General features: G+C 41.1%; 1 protein-coding gene across 17 annotated transcripts in view; it reads left to right on the top strand.

Annotated features, from left to right (window-relative positions):
• MYO5A (myosin VA) overlaps nt 1-22,845 on the top strand; it is a 99,217-nt gene that overhangs the window by 34,318 nt on the left and 42,054 nt on the right. For all 17 annotated transcript variants that reach the window (XM_027883048.1, XM_027883034.1, XM_027883036.1 and 14 more), the window contains exons 5-13: nt 8,169-8,325; nt 12,413-12,556; nt 13,334-13,415; nt 14,893-15,000; nt 15,469-15,575; nt 17,917-18,182; nt 18,749-18,830; nt 21,273-21,413; nt 22,151-22,276. In XM_027883048.1, coding sequence (XP_027738849.1) covers nt 8,169-8,325; nt 12,413-12,556; nt 13,334-13,415; nt 14,893-15,000; nt 15,469-15,575; nt 17,917-18,182; nt 18,749-18,830; nt 21,273-21,413; nt 22,151-22,276 — 1,213 coding nt within the window. The remainder of the gene's footprint in view (nt 1-8,168; nt 8,326-12,412; nt 12,557-13,333; nt 13,416-14,892; nt 15,001-15,468; nt 15,576-17,916; nt 18,183-18,748; nt 18,831-21,272; nt 21,414-22,150; nt 22,277-22,845) is intronic.

Raw genomic sequence — 22,845 nt, 5'->3', positions numbered from 1 at the left:
ATAGCTGCCTTTTATTTTAGGATTAGTGTAGAAGCACTTTTGGTCTTTTAGAAAAACAAGCAACTGTAACAGTGGGAGCATCACTGAAAGTGGAGCAAAATGACCCAAAGAGTGAACCTGGGGCTTACCTTGGCAGGGGACTGGTAGGACAAGTCTTGGGGAGAGCACAGATTGGTGAGGCTGCAAAAAAAAAAAAGCCCTTGTATCTGTCCCAAACTGCATTTTGGAGAGTGTCCAAGAAAAGAAAAGTGTCCTAGCAAGAAAAAAAACAAAAACCAACCAAACAAACAAAAAAACCCCAAAAACAAACAAACAAACAAAAGAGTATATTTTGGTTTCAAGTTTAGAATTACTGGTATTTTTAGAAAACATTCTATTTCAACATTTGTTGAAATCAGACCTATTTAGTGAGCCTTCAGATAAGTTGTGCAAAACCTTATTCATCTTACAGCATGGATTTGACCTTCTGGTGCTTTATTCTCCCTGCATTTGTCTGCTGTGCATCCTCTTTCCTGCATTGGAAGATGCCAGTTCCTTGGAGACAGTGTTCCCTTCAGCCTGCTTGGCCTGGCCACCTGCAGCTGGGAAGTCCTTCCTAAAGCAATGAAGTTAATCAAGCTGCTTTCTGTCAAGATCACAAAACATTCAATACTACAGAGAACTCTTGTCTGTGTATTGATACCTTATGAAATCTGATGGGTTTCACAAAAAGGAGTTCAAAATCTGTTCTGTGGGTAATTATTCCAAGACTGAATGAGCTGTTTGGAACATGTGGAGTATTAGATGTATTTTTCTATGCTGTGATTCTTTGATCAACAGCAATACTTCCAAGTTATTTGGGAACATCAGTAAAGCAGTTACAGTGATATTTAGCACTTCCACACTGCTTTTATTTTAAGTGGCATTGTGTAAACTTCATTTATTTTGGCTTTGTTATGAGTGCCTCATGGAGGGAAAACAATCATTATTATACAGGTTTTTTTAGTCATGCTCTCAGATACAAAGACGTGTGAATGTTCTGGCTGTGGATACTGCAGGTTATTTTAGTCATAAGCTGCCACAAACATGCGATGGGGATGCTGAGAGATTGCAAAAAATAGAATGTTTACTTAGGTCAGAGTTCTGTTTGTATTGCTGGAGACATTAAATCATGTCAGATGTATGTATGTATGTGTATTCTTAAGGGCTTTGGAAATCTGCTTTATGGTGTAGGGTGTATAACATGGAACATAGCTTAAACTAGGTTTTTGTTGGTCCCTGGTTAATCCTATGGCTCTCCAAGCAGCTGCAGCTGATGGAAGTACAGCAGGATTTCAAACCTGACAGCATTTCAGAATGAATCCTATCTGACCTTCTGACCTTTCAGCAGTGTCGTTAGTTTTTAAGTTATTTTCTTGGGTTGTTTTTCCTGCTGCCATAATTTAGCTGTAGGATGGCAAAGCACTAAGTTCCTTTTCTGTCTTTGATGGGTATGACACACATTAATGTTAGTGGTAATTATGTGTGTATGCTGAGAACAGGATCTATCCCAAATGTTCCCTGAGTCACAGGTTCCTTCCCTGGGTGTTTATGTCAGGTACTTTGATCATTCAAAGTTCACTGTTTTGAAAATGTAAAGCAATTTCAGGCTTACAAGTCTATCTTATCACCACACAACTGCAGTAGAACAGCAGTGAGATAAAGAAGACGAGACTGTCACTGCTGGATTAAATAAAAGCTATTTATTGTGCTCTTGCATTGAAGCAGTAGGAGATTTTAATGTTTGAAGATCACAGGATCAGGCCCTTAGCAGCAGTTTGTGCTGATCTGAGTTAAATAAAAAATGAAACTGCCATGTGCAATGGGGTTGGTGCCATAACCTAAACCTGTTTATTCCAATGGAAAAGAATAGATCAATAGCAACTACACACACACACACACACACACACACACACACAAAAGGGGCAGTAGATTTATTTTTACCTTTGAGCGCTGAAGCAGTGAGGGGGGAAGATGTCCTGAAGGTGGTGGCCTTCAAACCACCCCAACAAAAAGCTTCCTTAAAATCATCAGCACCTTGGCAGTGTCCTCAAGGATAACGAACATGGATGATTTAGGATCAAAGGCAAAGTACTAATCTCTTCTCATCAAATTGCCCTGTTATTTCCTCTCTTCATGATATATTAAGGATATTACACTCTGATCTTTTCTGCCAATCTCATCTGTGCTATGACATTGAGACAACTCAACTTTGATGTAGTTCATCACAGGCGAACATTTCAAAGTCCATATCAGAATCTTTTAAAATCAGCTCTTAATGATGCACTTTTGCCAGGGAGAGATGCTGGTAGCTTGGGTAGGAATGGATTGATAGGAGTATTGAAGTTAATATCTATAATTCCTGTATTCCTTTTGTTGTCAGTAGATCCATATTCCTTTTGTTTGTTTTCCCAGGCTGATGTTTTTGTGGTGTGTCTGCTTATATACATTTATTTGACATTATTTGCCGTGGAGTCATGAGTCTGAAAGACAAGATCAAGTGGTACATCTGATGCATGAGTCGTAGGAAGCAAAAAAAGCACAAAAACAGTCTTGTGCTTTGATGATTAAATTGAATAGCTCCAGGCTTCTTTAATCCCTTCTGAAATGCTTATTGATGGAGAGGTTTTTAACTGTTTTACCGTTCCTGCTTCAGAGAGGAAATTTTGGTTGGTATAGAGGAAGAAGGTAAACAAAGATATCTGTAGGGATTTTTCAGTCTATATGTCTTGATTATCCTGATCTGTTTGGACAGTTTGCTGTGGAGGTAATGGCTTTGATGCAGTAAGCTGTTTTGATTTTTGTGGGAACCAGCTTAAGTGGGTGCAGTGATCTTGAATGAAAATTGTTCAAAAATTGACAACTCTGCCTTTAATGTTAGTAACTTTAATGTTTCATTTCTTGCACTGTTTTTTCTTTTTTGCCTCAATTTTTCCATTGGTCAACTGAAATCATTAAAACTGCCTTGGGTGATGACAGCTATCAATGATTAGTCAGTGTTGTTGCAGCACTTTGTACACACTGAAGGTGCCCAGTGACAGTCTTGCTCTTGCTTCCAATTTATCTGACAGCTGTGAACTCATGGGAGTAGCAGTTCCTTCATTCTGAGCTCTTCTGAAAGCATCTACTGTAAATTTCTATGAAATACAGAATTCAAAGTTAGTAGTAGTCAGTGCTGTTAAAAACATTGCATTAGGATATATGCACATCCTCAACAAAAGGTGTTTTTCACCTCTTGAAAGCAAGGTTATTTTTTTTTAAATCACTTGCTGATTTCTTGTGCATTGCCATTTCATTCATAATCTACAAAACCCTTTTCTGCGTGTAAGGTATCTCAAGTCAGTTTGCAGCACTCTGTTTTCCTCAAAGCTGAACCTCTTTTGAGCAGAAGCTATCTTCAGTGTTAAATTTTGCAGCATTTTTTCAAAGCATGAAAAAGCCCTGCTGGTATGTAGGCTGTAATCTCAAGCTTTCAGGAGTTAGGTAAGTCTACATATATTCTGCTTTGGCACTCTGACAGTGAATTTCCTCATAAACATATTGCCTGTCGACAGAATTTTGTAGATAAAGCAAAATTTTCTTTAAAAATTACCAGCCTATGCAGAAATCTGTTTCTGCATTATTTTTGTCATAGATAACAGGACTTTAAATTATCAGTTATTTATTCTGTAGTGTGTTCTCGTTCTTTTATTTGTCAAGAAATCTGTTACCCTCACATGATTCTTAAACTATAGACCTGAAAGAATTTATATAGAAGATTACTGAACCAGGTCCCCTGCTACTGCAAGCAATCTCAGCCTATCATTTCACATTTCAGCTTGTGAAATATCTGGGCCTGTCATCTTAAAAGGGAAGTTTTAGTGTGGTTTTGTCATTCCTTTATTCTTCTGCACTGTTCAGAAATGGCAGAAGCTGGATGTAATCCTGACCGATGCCTGAGCATAACATGTGGTGTTTCCATGAGTGGTAAACTGCTCCCAGTCAAACTCTTGCAGTGTGCTGGGGTTAAAAACCTCTTTTCAGTATAATTTGGCTTAGTATTGCTTCACTGTGATGTAGTTCTGTATACCAGGATCTGATTGTTAAACACCTTGGGGTGAAAGAGGACTGCTCCACCTCTCATCTCCCAAATTGCTTTTCCTCATTTCTGTTTGTAAAAGCATAATTAAAATGTTCCCTCTATTCAGGAGTCATCTTAATTTTAAAATCATCTAATTATGTGTTTTATGCAGAGAAGCAACTGCAAGGAGATGAAGTATTACACAGATAATGGCTTGTGGCATCTGGCTGCACAGTGGTGTCACATAAAGCTGCTGCCCTACTTACTTGTTTCATTGGCTGAAAGTTTTAATTATAGCTTTTTTTCCTGACTGGTGGCATGTTAAGTGCTTAAAATGTCAAGTCAAAGGTCAGGGGCTAATGATTTAACTAAAAATAATTCTAAAGGTGTTATTTATACCTGAGAAAGAACTCAGGGAGCATGCTACTTTTGTTTTGTGGGGATTTTTTCCTTTTTTTGTTTGGTGTTTTTTTAAAATTTTGTTTTGTTTTTAATGCAGCCTGACTGTGGAAATTTAATTTGACATAAGCAGAGGTTATATTTTGGAAGGACCATTGCTTATACCAAATCATTAAAAATAATTGTCTTTACGTTTCGCACATTATCCAAGGTACTTTGATTCTAGTTTACTTGTTATTTTCCTTTTAAATTTTGAAGTTTAATGACATAAAAGATCCTTGTGCTGAGCTGGCACAGCTGCCTGGCAGGACCACTCCACCCTCTTTCTTGAAAGACTTAAGAATCTTGCTGCCTGTGGCAGGACATCCACAAGAGAAGTCTTCCCTGGGGTTGTGGCAGTAACGGCTCATCCCCTGCCGCTGTGGTATTTGTGTTGCATTGTCCTTTCTCCTTTAAATGTCGAGTGTGATCTTGGGGTGTTTTGTTGTGTTTTCCTTTCTCTCTGCCAAGAAGCAGAAAGAATAATATGCTAGAGGATGGCCACTCCAGTGTGTTAAAGCAAAACAATGGACTAATGTCCTGTTGAAGACAAGAGCAGCCCTGAGCGTGGATGGAGCGCTGGCAAGAGGATGCTGAGGGAGCCCTTTGTTTCTGGTGGTGGCTGTAGCTGCTGCAGACACAGGGAGTCATTGCAGAAGAGACAGCAGCAATGTTTTCAGCTCACACAGAGCGAGCTGTATCTTCCCTAGGCAAATCTATGGAATGTGTATATGTACTTACACAGTAATATAATGATCCCTTTTTCCTGAGCACATGAATGAGTGCTTAAGGAGGAGAGTATATCTTCATGTCTTATGACATGGGGGAAGGAAAATCTAGGCTAATTAGCAACAGCATCCCTAAGGGGAAATTATTTCAAACTCCTTTTTTCATTAGTGTCTTTGTAAACACGGAGATCCCGAGGAGGGAGTAGGAACTGCGAAACCAGTGTGCACTTTCCATGCTCCCACACATGTCCTTGAGGGATGTGACAGTTAGGATGAGACACCTTTACTTGTTCCTCTCTTGGCAACAGAGTTTGTTTTTTGTTAACAGTTTTGTCAGAATTCTGTAGTACTGAGTTTGCATTCCTTGGTTTCCTGAAAGCCTTTTGTACTTTGGGAACTAGGCTAAAAATAAGCTTAACCATCAGAGGATCTATTTCATAGGACTTGAGCTTCCTGAGTCTTCATATGTTTAATGATATTTAATACATGAAACAAAGCTGGTGATCTACAAATTAAAAGCTTGTAATATTGGTGTCTCCTGTGTTAGGCAACTCCTGAAATCAGACCAGAAGTTTCGTATTTTAGAATGGCCTGGAATGTTTTTCTATTTGAAAGAGCACAGGAGAAATAAAGAGAGAGTAGTGCCAGTCCTATGAAGAAATGGTTGGTTTTGACTCACTTCAGGAACTGTCTGTGGGAGAGGAAAATTGTTTGTCATCAGTTGTCCCAGTTAAGCCTAGATGTTGGGCATCTGGTTGGACTTCTCCCACATCCTGCTGCTGCTCTATTTGACCAGCAGGTCTCCTGACATGCAGAGCTACAAACTCTCTCCTGCACATCTCTGTCTACCATTAATGGACTCTGGGAGGGGGAATAGGGAAGAAACAAGAATTTTTCTCATACGTTTTCCAGCTGGAAACCTTCACTGCTGCTTCAAATCATCCCAGATACACAGATCTCCCTCAGGAGCCTGCACAGAGGTGTGAAGGCCCCTGTCACATCAGACCTGTGGCCAAGGCTGGCATCGCTGGTGGTTTGGTCTTTGTAGCCTGGACTACACAAACCCAGTATCAAGCTGAACAGTTCTGCTTTCCCACTGAGACTGACAGCTTGGTGTGTATGAATGTGTGAACTGTGCTGTAGTCATTCACACCTATTGCATGTGTCACATGGAAGTTGAGAATGTAAAATTAGGTTGCTTGGATCTTCTTAACACTTTGCTATTAAATTTAAAGCAGCACTTGAGCCATTTACAGTAATTTCCTTTCACCAAAATGTGGAAAATTTGCCTCAACTGATAGCTTCATTCGGTTAAACAAATGCCACCTTGGCTCTCCCAGGGGTGGGTGACAGAGCCAGAGGCTCCTTGAGCCTGTGGCTTTGCGCAGCACAGAGTGGATGATGGAGCTGTGCTCTTACCTGGGGGCTTGGCATTGTTTTTGGAGATAGGTAGCAGCTTGAGAACAGCAATGCCGTCTGTAAATAGTTGTGACCCAGAGCCTGTGCCCACAGGCACTGATAAACATGAACCCAGGAGAGAGAGAGGAAGAAAGCAATGAGGAGGAGGGGCTCACCTCTGGTGGCCATGGCCCCTGCCAAGGGACATATGCTATGGATGCATTATCCAGTTTCTGTTAGGGGCTCATAGTATGTAGGGATACCAATAGGTTTATAAGCATGGCATGTCACCTGGAACACCAGTTTGAGATAAAACTACCCACTCTGACTAAGGTGGACAGGCTGCCTATACATCACTCGGAAAAGGAACATGTATAATTTATGCATGTTTGATAAATAGCTTCAACATTTCATCAGCAGCTTTTTTTTTTTTTTTTTTACCATCCCAGTAATAGAATCACAGATCTTCTGGAGGACAGAAACCACAGATAGTTTCTCCATGCAAATGTCTTTGTTCCCCCTGAATAGCATTTACTGATGGCCTCAGCAGGCATTGGCAGGTCCTGTTGTGTATGTGCTGCCTGAATATGTGTGTCCCTGAAATGTTGCTCACAGTTTCTGTGCTGTAAGGGCAGCCTGGTCTGCAGCCTGACTGTGCTCTCAGTCCCAGCTCTGTAAAGCTTTGGGGGAAAGTATCATTCCTCCTTTCTCTGCTTTTCAGTATGTAGGATAGAGTTAAACTCACCCAGCTCAACTTCATTTGCTTTGAAAATGTGAAATACTGTATAAAGCAAATATGGTCTTTATTTTAAAAGTATCAGGCTCTATAAATGCTAATTTCTCTCCTTGGTTTTTTTTTTTTTTGTAAAGTGTTGTTTAGTCATACAGTTGGGGTTTATGCTCTTTGAGTTTGGAGAAAATTGTTTTAGTAAGAAATGGAGATTTTTTTAAAATGAAAATAAATTGTTTCACAACAAAGGGACTGTCTTCACTCCAAAGCTGCTATTTGTGTCCTGAACAGCCATGCTTGAATTTTTCAGATCCAGAACAATTCTGGGAAAAGCTGGTGATTAGATCAGAAGGATGAAAAGTTTCTGTGGCTGACTCTGCTGTTGATTTCTCTATCTGTAAGATGGCATTCATGATCTTTACTAATGAACACTGATAATTTAGTGGAGCACTGTACCACAGCCTCTGGATAGAAGTAGCTGCAGAAGCACCTAGTGAATAGTGGTAACAGGTCCTTTGTGTAGCCAGGTTCTCTAAAGCAGCTCTGCTGGCTGGCTGGGCTGTCCAGCATCCATCCATCCATCCATCCATCCATCCTGATGGAGCATCCTGGTTGAAGGCAGTCCAGTCAGCCATTCAGGCAGCTTGGTAACTAACTGCCTTGTCTCTGCCACGTGCATTTACCTTATCGCTGTTTTCCTAACATTTGTGGTGGAAGGGTTGTTTCCAAGCTGGGGATGCAGAAAGTAAGTGTCCTTGAGAGAGCAGCTGGGAATTAACATGTCTTTGTGTTTCAGAGATGAGCGAAATCAGTCAATCATTGTCAGTGGGGAATCTGGAGCTGGAAAGACTGTGTCTGCTAAGTATGCCATGAGGTACTTTGCCACGGTCAGTGGATCTGCCAGTGAAGCCAATGTTGAGGAGAAAGTCTTGGCCTCCAACCCCATCATGGAGGTAAGAGACCTACAGCACTAACCCCCCCCCCCCCCAGCTACATTTATTCTGGGTCTAACATAAGCATTCAATCGAGAGAGCAATACATACTTTTTAAAAATGTATATAAACGTATATTAAAATTTTGTGTTTCATCCATTTATGAGGAGATGCTTTAGGCATCATTTAGTGTAGCATTTATGAAAGAGACTGAGAAAAGGTGGGAGGCAATGTTTCAGTATTGTTAATGTATTTTACATAACAAAGTAATTTTTATATGAAAACTGCTTTAAATCTCTTTGGCTTTGCAACACTGGTAGTTCCCAGACTGCTGGACAAATACAATTGCAGAAGACTGGGTTTGTGTGTAAAATTCCAAAGAGGATAAAAGTTTTGGTCTTACCCACTGAATATGTACATCACACATTGGGGGCAGGTAGATTATACATTTGAGTGAAGAGAGTTGTTAGGTAAAGCAAATGTTAAATTTTAGGAAATAAAATTAGGAGAGACTGAGAAAACAAAGTTTCATGGGATGTATAGTGTTTTTTCAGAGGTGAAAAACATATCAGAAGACATAATTTTACTATAATTACCTCAGATTAGTGTTTCAGTTCTGGAAATTTGTGTAAATAACAGTAGTCAAGACCCAGAGCCATTGACTTGGGAGCACAGGTGCTGGCAATAAATAGACTGTGAGAGGACATGTACAGTTCCTCCTGCTTCAGGATCCCTGTTCTCTGGGAAACTCAGGAGGTGTTGTAATTCTGATCTCATGGCCAAGAAGAAAAGTTTTCTTAGCCTTATCTGAATTGTTTCTTGTGGTTTTGCCTACGTGTGCAGATTCAAGTTGTGGCCAAAGTCAAGGAACTACATTAAGAAATGATTCATCAGAAAGTCTTGGGGGGATTTCTCAAGAGAAGTATCACTGCCCATAGGCACACACGTGCTCATGCCTATGGACAGCCTAAGAAAATGCTTAGGACCACTTGGTAGATGTTGGGCATCTCTGTGCAGTGTTGTGAAGTATTACGAGTAAATAGACTGCATGCAGTGAAATTGGAATGCAAAAGGCTGCCATTGTTTTCTTTCTCAGGTATTTTAAAAAATGAACTGTGTTTTATTCCTTCTTTCCTCCTGACACAAGGAGTTCATGATACTCAGACTATAGCTGCCCCATCACAGCTGTGTGTGTCTGTCTCAAGGTAATAAATCATGCCTGGTTTGTGGTGCTGTGAGATGTTTTGAAACTTCTGTATGATAAAACAAGCTATGATGTGCAGTGACTCATCCAAATGTCCAGCTATGGGAAGAAGCCAGGGAAGCTGAACCTTGCCTGGAGCTGGACCTGCCCCCGTGGCTGAGGAGCAGCCTGTTCCGTGGGGAGCAGTGGCAGTGTTGGAGGTGTGAGCTGAGCCCAGAGCACACCTTGCACTGCTCCAGTGTTTGCAGTAAGTGCAACACAGCATCCAGGGCCACACTGAGATTTGTGTGTGAATAACAGGGGTGCTGAGGGCCCTTTCTGCCTCACCTGCCCCCCGTGGTGGTGGTCCCTGGGGCCAGGCAGGTGACCACATCCTCACCTTCAGCCTGCCAAGGGCCAGCTCTGGCAGGATGGGTCTGTGGTTGGCTGTTTGCTGGGTGAAATACAAACTTCCTACAGTTTTTCCTTTGCCACTTCTTTTGTTTGGTCTCAAAACCTAGAGTAAACATCCTGCTCTCTCCTCTCTCACTCCTTAGACCCCACCTCTCAGTCGGTGGCCATCAGCTCAAACACTAATTGAGGTAATTTCCAAAAGCAAGGAAGTTGAGGAGTAAAAGTGAGCTTTCCATTCATACCTTTTTCATTCAGTAAAAATCAGTGATGATGATTTATTTTTACTTTCTTGGAATAACAACAATTTAATGAACATGGATATATCTAAATATATATTGCAATTACTTCAAAGATTATTGTAATTGGATGAAAGTTATCCTTTTAACTTCCAACACTTAAACTTTAAAAAAGCTTTAAAGTGAGTGTTGTAAAATCTAGTGTTGAGACAGACTCTGATAGCATAATTAATGTTTTGAATTCTTCAGTTGATAAATAAGTAGAAACACAAATTAACATATATATTTTAGGAAGAAAATGAGTAACTGATTTTAGAAACAGGAAAGTCCTCATTTGCTAAGCTGACTCTAAAAACTTAGGAGCAGAAGGTAATTTTATTTCTTAATTTCTATTTGAACAACCTAAACATCAGTATTTTATGAGCTAGATTAATTAGTCTCAGAATTTCACATAATTTTTGCCTCCTAAATACTCTGTAATGTCGAGACCACTGTACATTTCTAGCAACTATTTAAGTGATTACTTTTGTAGTCAATAGCTACAAATACATTTTTCCTATTGCAAATATAAAAATTGACAAGTCTTAAAACACGTTTATATGTAGTTTTCTGCCTCTCATTCCTCGTCACCCTCTATAGCTGTGCTAATGGTACAGCTTCGTATGTAGTCTAGTAAGCAATCTTATAATCCCAAAGGCTTTCTTAACTATTTTTATCTGTAATACCTTTCAAAGCAATAATTGGTTTCTGAAAATATTGTAATATTATACTGCTCCCACCAACAACAAAATATATCACAGGAGCAATAATTTTAAAACACAAGAATGCAGTTAGAGTACATTCAGTTTGAATTAATTCAGTATTTCTTCGAACTGCAGAGATGCACTTTGTTCCCAGATCTTTTACAGCCACTGTCCATCCGATGCCCACTTTGACATCTGCTTGGCTGGGTGTGTTTGCTGCTGCTGTCATGGGGTTCTCACAGCCTAATCCCCACTTTCCAGCCTGTACCAGCTGGCACTGACCCATTCACTGGCCTTTTCCTTGCAGATTTGGGATACTCAGCAGTGCTGCTTGCTCTCATTTGTTTTTCTCAAGTTTATTTCGGTGCAGAGTTCCTGTGGATGGCTTATGTGAACTGGGAAACTACGACATAGATACAATTATGGTGCACCTCAGAGTTAGGTGCTTGATAACATACACACAGTGGCATGGGATAAAAGGCATTGTGCTCCACCCGAATTACTCCAAATGCCATTCCTTTTGATACAGAGATATCTTTAGGAATTTTTTGGAAGGTGAATTACTATGTCATGTCTAAACCATGGTCTAATTGAGAATAGAAAATGCTTTTCTTAGAAGTTTAGCATGTTGTGATTTGCATGCCTTGAGTTCTGATACATCCACCTGTTGTGGGGTGAACCCTGACGCTGATGAGGTAAGGCAGAGATGCACCAAGACCACGTAGGAACCACAGTCACTATTTGCCCTGGGCATCCCAAGACATGAACTATAGAGGAAATGCATGAAATACTGTTTGTTGTGTATGAAGCTGCATTGAATTAATCTGAGAAAGTAAGTCACAAAGGGCAGCACTGAAGGATATTTCTGGGTCAGTGACCAAACTGCAATGGAAGGGGTTCAATTTCAGGCAAATTACATCAGATTGTGCATATTAATGTTTAGATTATGCATAGACACACAGTAAATATTGATGATTTTAAATTATATGTTTGTAGAAGTAGCTTGGGAATGTGGTGATTAGAGAGTAATAATGATAACAAACTGTTTGCCCAGCAGAACAGAGGGGTGTTTGCTGACTATGGGTTTATGATAGGTAAATCTACAGAGGTTGTAAGTGCTATACATATATCTATACACCTACATATATGAATATATACAGGTGGAATAATTGTTATAGGTTTTTTAGGTCCTTGGAAAAAATCTGTATGTATGTGAGCTTTCTGTTAGACTCTTTATTTCCTTCAAAAGACTTTTGAGAGCAATGAAGGATATTTAGCTGGAAAATGAGACGATGTGGAAGTGAAATAATTGCTAGGAAGATCAGCTCCCCGTCTTGCATTAATGAAATAAACCATGTTTTGGTGTAACTTGTTTACCAGGAAGAGATTGTTCTTTATTAAATTCTTGATTATTATATTTTTAAATGAGGACTGGATTAATGTTTTTGAGTGTTTATGAGCCATGTAGATGATTAAATAGATGTGATAATTTCTTAAAGCTATCTAACCTTCACATTATTCCCTTTTTTCAGTCTATTGGAAATGCCAAAACTACAAGGAATGACAACAGCAGTCGCTTTGGGAAATACATTGAAATTGGTTTTGATAAGAGATATCGAATCATTGGTGCTAACATGAGAACTTACCTCTTGGAAAAATCAAGAGTGGTGTTTCAGGTAATGCTGATGTAATCTCTTCATTTTGTTATTTTACACTTGATCCAATCCACCATCTCCCAGGTTTCCTCTCCATCTTTGCCTACCTTACAGTCTAGAGCTCAGTAAAAATGGACTGATCCTTGACTGGCTGCCTAAAGGTATAAAAATAATAATTACAGTTTGTACTGTGTAGGGATGGTACATGAAGTGCTGTCGTATATTTTAAAAATAAGAGAGACTTATTGCGCATGGTTTAGCTGGGAGAGAGTGCTTCTCTTTTTTTTTTTTTTTTTTCCTTTGAAGTTATGAACTTTAGAATCTTAAGCTTAGAATTATGGTGTTGGTCATGAGTCATAACCTTCTGAGCTGTGTTTGCCCTTCATTTTAAAATTCAAGCTTTGCCTTGGCAAGGAAGATACTCCCTTTACCAGCTTACTCTAAATGCTGAGGTGAATGGTATTAGTTATTTTTGGAAAATGAAAAGCTTTTAAGTATGATCATTTCACCCACCCATAGAATCCTGATCTATATTTAATAGTAATCCACAGTTCTGAAAAGTGAAATCATACTTTTTTTTTCAAGTGAAAATGTCTGCATGCTTCCTGCTCTTGAAAATGGAATAAATTAACCAAGAAGGAAATGATAGATGCTGATTTATCTTTCTTTTTTCCATGTGGCTACTGTGCTCTTAATGTACTGCTAGAGAAAGCATTATACATAGTAATTCATCCTGCTCGTGGTTGTTTCTGCCACTTGTTAAGTGGTGAAAAATAATGAATCTCTTTCTTTTTAAAGGCAGAAGAGGAGAGAAATTACCACATCTTTTACCAGCTTTGTGCCTCTGCAGCATTACCTGAGTTTAAAACTCTACGATTAGGTACGAAATTCATGTTCATTGTGTTGTGAGATTGTTGGAACAAAGCAGCATCTCTGACCTTTTTGAGCTAAAAAGCCAAAAAAAGAATTGCTACCTTTTAAATTTCAAACTCTTAAACCTTCAAATACTAAAATATATTGAAAATATCTAAAATGGCAGAACTCAAACTTTGGGGTTTTCTGTTAAAATAAAAGTAACAGGTTTGGTTATTCAGCAGACTCTAATACACTGCAGCTGTAATCACTAGGACTTACTGTGTCCTGGATTTCAGAGTAGTTTTCCAGTGGAGAGGGTGAAATCCTCTTCTCTTGGTCCTTTAAAACCATTTTTCCATTGCTCCAGCCACTAGAGAATTTTACCCTTTCTCATATAAGCACCTGAAAAAATCTTATTTTGCATCTACATACTTTCATTTAGGCTGTTACCAACAATTACTTTACCCTCTCTGCTAACCTGGAGATCACAAAACCGATAAGTGAAATTTTTCATTTTTCAAACCAAAATGTTAATAAAGGAAAGGATGCTCATTTGACAGGAATTGGTACTTTGTAAAAGAAAGGCATGATGATGACCTTAAGACTGGCAATCACCTTATCATTTTAAAAATTCAGTATAAATTTCAGTGCTTCTTGTATATTTTTAAAAGTCAGTTTCATAGGGGGAAAACTGCACAGCCTGTCAGTGCTGGTTTCTGAAATATAGTTCTAAAGTGTTTCTCTGCTCTTCTGCACCATCCTGGCACATTTAGGATTCACATCTGCTGACACAGGAAAGAAAGGAACTGATGTCATTATAACTAAGGAAACCATTTAGCAGACTTCTCTTTGAGTGTTCTTGGAGCCTTAGCAGATCAGAAGAAAAGGAGTCTTTTAGTGCAGCTGGAAGCATGGCCACTGAAACCGCAGGAATTTAACACAGTACCCAGGAGAGCTACTGCTCTCCCAGTGGAGCCCAGTGCTGTCCGGAGTGGTAAGAAGCTCTCCATTCTCCACCACGGCTTCTCAGCCAGAAGGGATCACAGACACTCGTAAGAGTGAGCCAGACCATAAATTAGAGAAGAAAATGGGCAAAATATATTATGCAATATCCTGATGTATTAATAGCATAATGCCTGCCACATAGCTCCAAAGTGCTGCTGCTGTCAGCTCTGCACCTGCCACTTGGCTCAGACTTGGAGAATAACTGCTTCCCAAGTGATTATTCCGCAGGTGTGGAAGTCTGAACCAAGGTTAGGTAGAGAATATGCTTGAGGGCCTACTGTAGGAATCAAGTAGCTTAGCAATACCTACTTGCACTGTTAAATCTTGAAAAAAAATCTTTAGAATAAACATGTCTTATGAGCCAGAAGGCAAAAACATACTGACACATGTCAAATCACAGATTCTGCCAAGAGCAGCTTGATCATGACACAGCTTTACAGATGTGCTCTGAATTTCTGCATCAATGTGTGTACAATGTATGCTTTTTTCTTTTACAGGGAATGCAAATTACTTTCACTATACGAAGCAAGGTGGAAGCCCTGTGATTGATGGTGTTGATGATGCTAAGGAAATGGTAAACACGAGGCAGGCCTGCACTTTGCTAGGTAATTTGTAAAACACAGTCATATCCCAATTCTGATATACTTGCATGTGTTTTCTACATTGTTTATGTATACTTTCTTCATATTCTGTTGTGTTTAAAAACAGGAGAGTTTGATAAACTTTGTGACTGAGATACTTGTATTGCATTAAGGAGGTATTTAAATTGCAGTGGAATCATGAATCTAGTGTAGGAGGAGCACACATTATGTGAATATAAATGGTGAATTCCCTTGGTGTAGCATATACAGTGTTGGAGGTCACTGACAAAGTACTTTGATACAGCAAATTAAATGGTTCATTTTAAAGGATTTTTTTCATCTGGTTGTAAAATGTTTTTAATAGAAGTGGAGCCAATCAGTTCTGTCAAACATCAAAGTCACACACAGTGGTCACTGCTCTTCTCTCCTTAATAAATTTTTTCATCAAGTGCAGCTCTCTCCATTCAAAACATTTTATTCGTCCCTTTTCAGGGATTAGTGATTCCTACCAGATGGGAATTTTTCGAATCCTTGCTGGCATCCTTCACTTGGGCAACGTGGAGTTTGCATCGCGGGATTCTGACAGCTGCACTGTTCCTGTGAGTAGTTGATGAGCTGAAGGGCATGCTTTCCACTCTGACAGTTCTGCCTTCTGCTTGTTTGCAGGAACCTCTTCTGAATACGAGTAATAATATGAAAATGAAAGGACTGTGTTTATTTCCAATTTGTTAACATTTTCACAGTTCTTTTTGCAGATGGATTCAGCTCTTCTCAGTTTAGAGGCTTTAGACAGTACTCTCTGTATTGTAACAGTGGTTATACAGTTATAACTGTAATTGATCTGTCCTAGAAAAGTCTACCAGACAGACCAGCTCTGAAGTCCTGAGCAGGTGTCTAGATCTTTATATTCCTACGTAGATATCCTCCCTGTGCACAGTAAATGCTTTGATGGATGGGTTTTTTTTGACATTAAATGCCAAAATGTCTTAAATAATTGCAAGGCAGATGCTTCACAAAGTCCTCTGGGATGTCTAAACATGAGCACAGGATATACAGATATGATTTGTGTGACTCATGTAAGTGTCATGGTTCTTTTTGGCCTTTGTGGAGATCAGCGACAAGAGCTACATAGTCTGATTTGTAAAACCCTCCTCTTTCAGTGAGGGCCAAGGCTTCCTACCAAAGTCCATATTCTGGAGATAAGAAGCAAAACAGCCTTCTTTTCTTTGGATTCACAATGACCAGCCTCTCCCTTTGCATTTCTTTGAATGTCTCCTGTTGGACTTTCTCTTGTTTCAGATAATAGCAACACTTGTAGGGCTTTTTTCTCGTGTCACTCTCAGTCTTTTTCTCAAGAATCTGCAGTGACAGTTTTTGGAGCTGAGAAGGGGCCTTAATGGGGCCACAGGTGTGCCAGGTCTGACATCGCCTGTCCATGGGATCTAATGGAAACCACAGCAATGGTCTGGCTCTTTGGTGTGTCTTAAAAACGACAAAGAAAGCTCATTTAATGATTACGGGTGGAAAGCTGATGAGTCTCAGGACATGATGAGCTTGCCTGTGTTGTGATGAGTATCTCCCATGCAGGAATCCCCCTGACTGAGCACGTACAAAGCTGCAAGTTCCTGTGCAACCCTATCCTGATGTGACAACACCCAGCAGGCAGTGATGAATGTCTGCTCAATGGCATTGCTACCTGAGCTGTGTCATCCCAGAGCTCTGTGCTCTGCTGGGGATGCTCTGGTGCGGTGATGAAATAGTGATGCCTCAGGGAGCTCAGCAAAGGGCTCTGTGTGCTGCAATGTGAATGAATCAGTTTAATGTCAGCTTGAGCAACCCTAACGTGACACTCTTTTGTGCAGTGTTCATCATTATTATTATTATTACTTTATCACTGCCTCCTGAGCCAGTAAGACATGCTCAGCTAACTGGATTTTGGAGGTGTGACAGCACTGCCATGGGACCTGCATGCTGTAAGGAGTGGAAGAAGCCCCAGAGAAGTCAGAAGGATGTGGAAATAGACAGATAAAGCTGATGTACCCTGAAGCTACTGGACATGTAGTAACAGTCCTCTCTGCAGCGTGTCCTTGTCAAGACCCTGTTTGTCAGCGTGCTGTTGAGCCGCTGGGTGCAAGGGAGTGTGATAAGGAAGCAATGCTAAGGGAGTTCCTTAGGAGAAAACAGCTGTCTATCCTCCTTGATTGCTGGTGATCACTTTGCATGTTAGTCACAAGGTGTAGTACCTTAGCTTATCGAGCGGTACATGCACTGCAGGGGTTTTTATGCAGAAATCTTATGTACCCATCTAGCATGCAAGCCTTGCTGGCTGATTTTACCCAGTTAAACAAAGGCCAATTTTTTTGCTTGTAGAGTGCAGTTTAAGAGTTAGAGAACAACATCTGTGTGCTGCAATCTCTTAGTGTTTGTCCTAGGAATTCACTGAGAAAAATACTGTAAGTGCTGAGACCAGAGCACTAAAGCCCTTCCACACTTCCTCTTTCTTGGCTCGTGCTGTGATGCTCCATTGCCGTCACTCCCTGCCGTGGATGTCTGTGGGCATATGAAAGCAGCACTCAGGAGCTATTGTCCATTTGGTCTGAGATAGTTAGCTGTAAGAATTCAAAATGCCAAGTCTATTCCTGTGAAGGCAGGTGGTTCATTTTTCTGAAGGTTGCGGGTTCCCTGTGTGAAGCATTTTGGTGAACGCAAGTAAAGTCAAATTAAAAGCCTTTGGGGAAGCTTATTCACTAATTTACTTCAGCCATGTGAATGTGCTAAGTGGATAGGGAACTTGTTATGTTTTGAAGGAAGAAGAGCTGAGGAAGCTGCTGCTGCTACTAACTGTAGGATCACTGCTGGCAGGCAGTTCCTCTAGTTGCATGATTGTATGCTTACTATTGGTAATATTGTTTCAAGACCTAATGAGACTGTTTTTATTAGCCCAAGCACGAACCCCTCACCATCTTCTGTGACCTCATGGGTGTGGAGTATGAGGAGATGGCCCACTGGCTTTGCCATAGGAAGCTCGCCACTGCCACTGAAACCTACATCAAGCCAATTTCTAAACTTCATGCCATCAATGCCAGAGATGCACTTGCCAAACATATCTATGCTAATCTCTTTAACTGGATTGTAGATCATGTGAACAAAGCCCTTCATGCTACTGTAAAACAGCATTCTTTCATCGGGGTGTTGGACATCTATGGGTGAGTTTTTGTCAGCGATATAACACTCTTACGTAATTACTTGACTGCAAAGCGTCTTTGTCTTTATCATGTAGTGCTGCATGGATTACACAAAAACCCCCAAACCCTTAGCAGCAGCTTATTCCAGCTGAAGGAAGTAGGTGTTTAGTTTTGACATGCTGTCTAAGATCTTTGTCATGACTTTGACATTTATAGTGGGATTTCACATTTTTACTGTTGGTAGTTCACTTATGCATTGCATTGTGGAAAGTTGCAAGGGAATTGTCATCTCATGATTCCTCCAAGGTGGCACTTACAGAGAGGACAAAGATAACTTATGTGCTCTCCAAGAACATCAGTCCTTTCCCTGAGTTCCTCATCCCTGCCTAGAGAGGGAACATCACTGTATTGCCCATAGAGTGCAATTTGCCATTTCCCTGTGTGTTTTGTTGCTTGATTGTGTTATTTATGCCTGAAATAATTCAATGAGTTTTACTGGAGGGAGGGAATTTAAAATTTCTGGGTCATTTAATCTTTTTTTTTTTTTTTTCACTACACTAGTAATTTTGGGTATATGCATATTTTAGATTTGAAACATTCGAAATCAACAGCTTTGAACAGTTCTGTATCAACTATGCCAACGAAAAACTGCAGCAGCAGTTCAATATGGTAAGTAGGAAATGACTGGCATTTCCTCTTCCCTTTCTCCTCTCCCAAGTCCGTTCTGCTAATTGGGTCCCCAGTGGTTAGGATGAATTCCTTCAGTCTATTAACCAGCTGTCCTGGCCGTGGGCTTTGAGGGATGGGGAAAGATCGACTATCTCCTAGAAATAGATTTTATGACTAACTGCTGCTCTGGGACTATTTGAAATTCCGATCACAGTAACAATTATAAGACAGAAGCAGTGCTTGGCAATTAAGACCCTGAGATTGCCTGTCAGTGAGAGCACCATGTGGATGAAGTTGGAGTTAGTGGTGTCTCCGTAACCTCCGAGAGCCCTTGGATAGGCAGAGAGGAGCTCGGCTCCACTGCTGGAGATTTGCCGCCTGCGCTTCCTCCCCTGGTGTTATTTTTTGAGGCTTTTCAGTTGCATCCTGGAGTTGAATGACGTGTGGCAGAAGGCACCTCTTCCCCCTCCTCCGGAGAGATCACGATTCTCTCCTCAGCCTTAGTGACGTCTGCAATTACATATCTTACCTGCATAATGATGAGGCAAGTTATTTCTGCCAGGTCTGTTGCTAGGCTCTGCTGCGGCACCGGGATGGCTCTGAGCTCTCTTGGTGAGCGTAGCTTCCTGCTAGTGTGTGCTCACAGGACTGGCTCCCCTGCACCCCTGTTCATCCCAGTGTGTTGGGGAGTAAGCAGAGTGCTGGAGCAGGGGCTGGGCTTTCTGGCCTGACATGCCCTTTCCATGTTGATAAGGGCAAGACTGGATTCAACTCTGTGAGCAGGATGTCGTAACTGCCACAAAAATCTTGGAGTTTTCTCAGCTCTACAGCAAAATCTAGTCACTGTAAGAGCTGTGAAGGTTTGCTTGCTTAGTAAAGATCACTGTCCCTGTGTTCCCTTCCCTCTCATGTCGTTGCTGTAAGCACAAAGGAAGGAGCAAGGGGGCTGTTGTGTTGGTGTCCTGCCAAGCTACCAAACCCAGCACTGCTGGACACAGACCTGCTGGGCTGCCATGCAAGGACAGGAGTGGAGGTTGCTTTAAATGAAAGCCTTGTGTCTGGTGGCAGCCAGAAAACCTTTCATATGCCACCTGGGGTGGCCTGAGCCTGGCTGAGGCCAGGCTGCCTGAGGACGGCCGGACCACCCTACCCCTTCCTGGCACCCACAGCACACAGGGAGTGTCAGGCCTTAAGGCATTTTTCACCACCCAATTGCTAGGTCCTTCACACTGAAGAAATGGGTTTCTGTTTTCTTTCAGGTCTTGGGTTAGATGTGACTCGCCAACAGAACGGCTGCCATTGGCTTTCCTGTCAGGAATTAACTCGTGGTGTAACACGGCTGTTTAAGCGGCGGGGTGGGAATGACTCCCATGGGCGTGGTTAAGGCACGCTGCATTGGAAAGGATGGTGTTAGGCTAATGAAATACAAGGGATGAACTGCTTTGTCAGGGTAGTTTGCCACTGCTGGCTGGCAGATGTGTGCTGGGGGAACTGTGCACTGTGCTTGGGCAACTGGGGACAGTGCTGCAGGACAGGTGACACCCAGACCCTGCTGCTTGGTGCTGGTGGTGGGGCGCGCTCCCAGCGTGGGCCTGCCTGACACAGCAGCGTTAAGTGTGCAGAAAACTGCAAATCAGGGATGAAACGTCGTCAGAAGTAACTGGAGTCAGCAGTCTTTGGTTTTTTAGAGCGCTTGTGCTGTTAAAACCACAGTTTGCCTGTTTAATATCTTATTCTGTTTCTTCCTGGAGTTTTAATTCATCTCCTGTGCACTGTTCATTAAAGCTGTGCAGGTTGTTTGTGATGATATTTTTGAATAAATATACAAGTACATGGTTATTGATCTTCGTGCCAGATAAATCTGTCACAGAATTTTGCTTAAAGGGTTTCTTGTGCTAATACTCTTGCAAGTTTTTTGCTGAAGAGTAAATTTTAATGCAATGCGTCATCTTAGAAAAAAAAAATCTGCAACCATTTAAGAGGAAATGGAGCTCTGTTCTTTTACAAGGAAGCACAAAAGTATTTTTAGTGAAATTTTACTTGAAATAGAGCAGTGTTCATAACTTTCAAATCATAAAAGCATGGCGCATCCCACTTTATAAGTCACTGTTCCTGCACTTGAAGCTTTTTCTGTGGTTTGTGTTGGATTTTTATAAGGAAAAGGAGCTTATAGTAATTGTGGGACAATATAGTAAAAAGACTGGAAAAAAATAGACCTTATTTTCAGAGAATATGGAATGTTTTAATTTAGTCTGTTGTTTTTAGGCCAGGAAAAAAGGTTAATTTATTTTTCATGCACTTACTTGTTAAAGGGTTTATTCAGTTCAACTAGTGTGTCACTTGACAACCTGGATTCATGTGCCAAGAGGAATTCAGTTGAGAGTTCGATGTATTTAATCTGCATTTTTTTTCACAGAAAACTCTTCTCTTTTTGCCCTGTAGCATGTCTTTAAGCTGGAACAGGAAGAATATATGAAGGAACAAATACCATGGACCTTGATTGATTTCTATGACAATCAGCCTTGCATCAACCTCATAGAGGCCAAAATGGGAGTTCTGGATCTGCTGGATGAGGAGTGCAAGGTGTGTATTTAAGGGTTTTCGTAGAGAAAGAGGTCATCAGCTGTCCTGCCTTTGGGTCCTCACAGGGAAAAGTCATCTGCAGACAACCAGTCATTTTGACACTGATGGTGAAAGGATTGGGGAACATACAAACAGAATTGGCAATTACAGGAGGAGAAAAAATGGGTTTAGTCATACTTTTTGCCCCTTCCCCTCCATCACGTATCTGTATCTGTTCCTGGGACTCTGATCAACCTTTGTTTTGACTTAGGCAACTTTCTCTTTCCCAAACACAGCAAGTGTAGTTCTGTGGTCCTGTCAGATTTCCCCAAATTGCCTCTCACTTTGTGTCTCACCTTTTGCCTTTTATCTTGGTTTATGGCAGGCCACGTACAGGGGGTGGCCCATGGTGTCTGCTTCAGTGGAAACCCAGCTTGGGGTTCTTGTGTATCACAGAGCATCACACGAAATCTCTAATGGTGGTGGATGAGTTCTGCTCAGCCAGATAACGAGCCTCTGGGTTCCCCACCTTCAGGTGTGTGAGGCTGGGAGCGTTGTGTCACAGCAGCTACACCTGCTGCCGAGTGAAAAGCAGGCAAGCACTCAGCTGGTTACTGCTTCCTTGCTTATGGCAGTCCTGGAAAGGGAAGGAGATGAAATTTGAAAGCAAACCACAAAGTGTTGTCCCCCATCTTGGTTTCTTTTGCTGCTGAAAAGTTTTCAAGGCATTTTAAATGGCTCTGTATTCTCCTTTGTAGATGCCAAAGGGCTCAGATGACTCTTGGGCCCAAAAGCTATACAATACTCATTTGAATAAATGTGCCCTCTTTGAAAAACCACGCCTGTCAAATAAAGCTTTTATCATCAAGCACTTTGCTGACAAGGTAAGGACTCTTCCTCTGGTACTTCTTTCTGGCTGGAGCATGGGAGGAGATCCTGGGGCAGGCAGAGACTCTTTTACTCACTTCTTGTAAAAAGTGTGCCAGCCTGAACACCCAATCAGGAGGAGAAAATTGACCTGGCAGCTGTGCAGAGCCAGGAACACAAACAAGAGCTCCTGACTCCCGTCACATGCTGTAACCACTAACCATCCTTTTTCCAAACATGGAAGCTTAGTGTATTTGCAGCTCTCAGCATAATTATATCAATTCCAGTTATGCAACAGAAATGCACATAATAGGAAATCATGTATCTCGCTCATTTTGGCTAAAGAGCAGCAACAAAACAATGCTGGTTTTGCTGCCTTCTCAATGTGCAGAGAGGAAAGAGGCTAACACACCCTTTTTATCGCTGGAGCAGTTATGTGCTGCTCCCACCCTCGCCTCGGCTGCTCAGGGAACAGCTATTTCTAGGGAGCTGGCTGAGGAGTGTCTCAGTGGAGTGCATGTGTTGTTCAGCTCCCACAGTGCTCATCAAACTGAGCAACTCTTCGGGTTAAAACAAAAAATTTTAA

Source organism: Empidonax traillii, unplaced genomic scaffold (assembly GCF_003031625.1).
Source record: "Empidonax traillii isolate 1590-97213 ecotype Southwest subspecies unplaced genomic scaffold, ASM303162v1 scaffold117:size1203958, whole genome shotgun sequence".
NCBI lineage: Eukaryota > Metazoa > Chordata > Aves > Passeriformes > Tyrannidae > Empidonax > Empidonax traillii.
The sequence above is the reverse complement of the archived record's forward strand: the minus strand, read 5'-3'. Positions and strand labels throughout refer to the sequence as shown.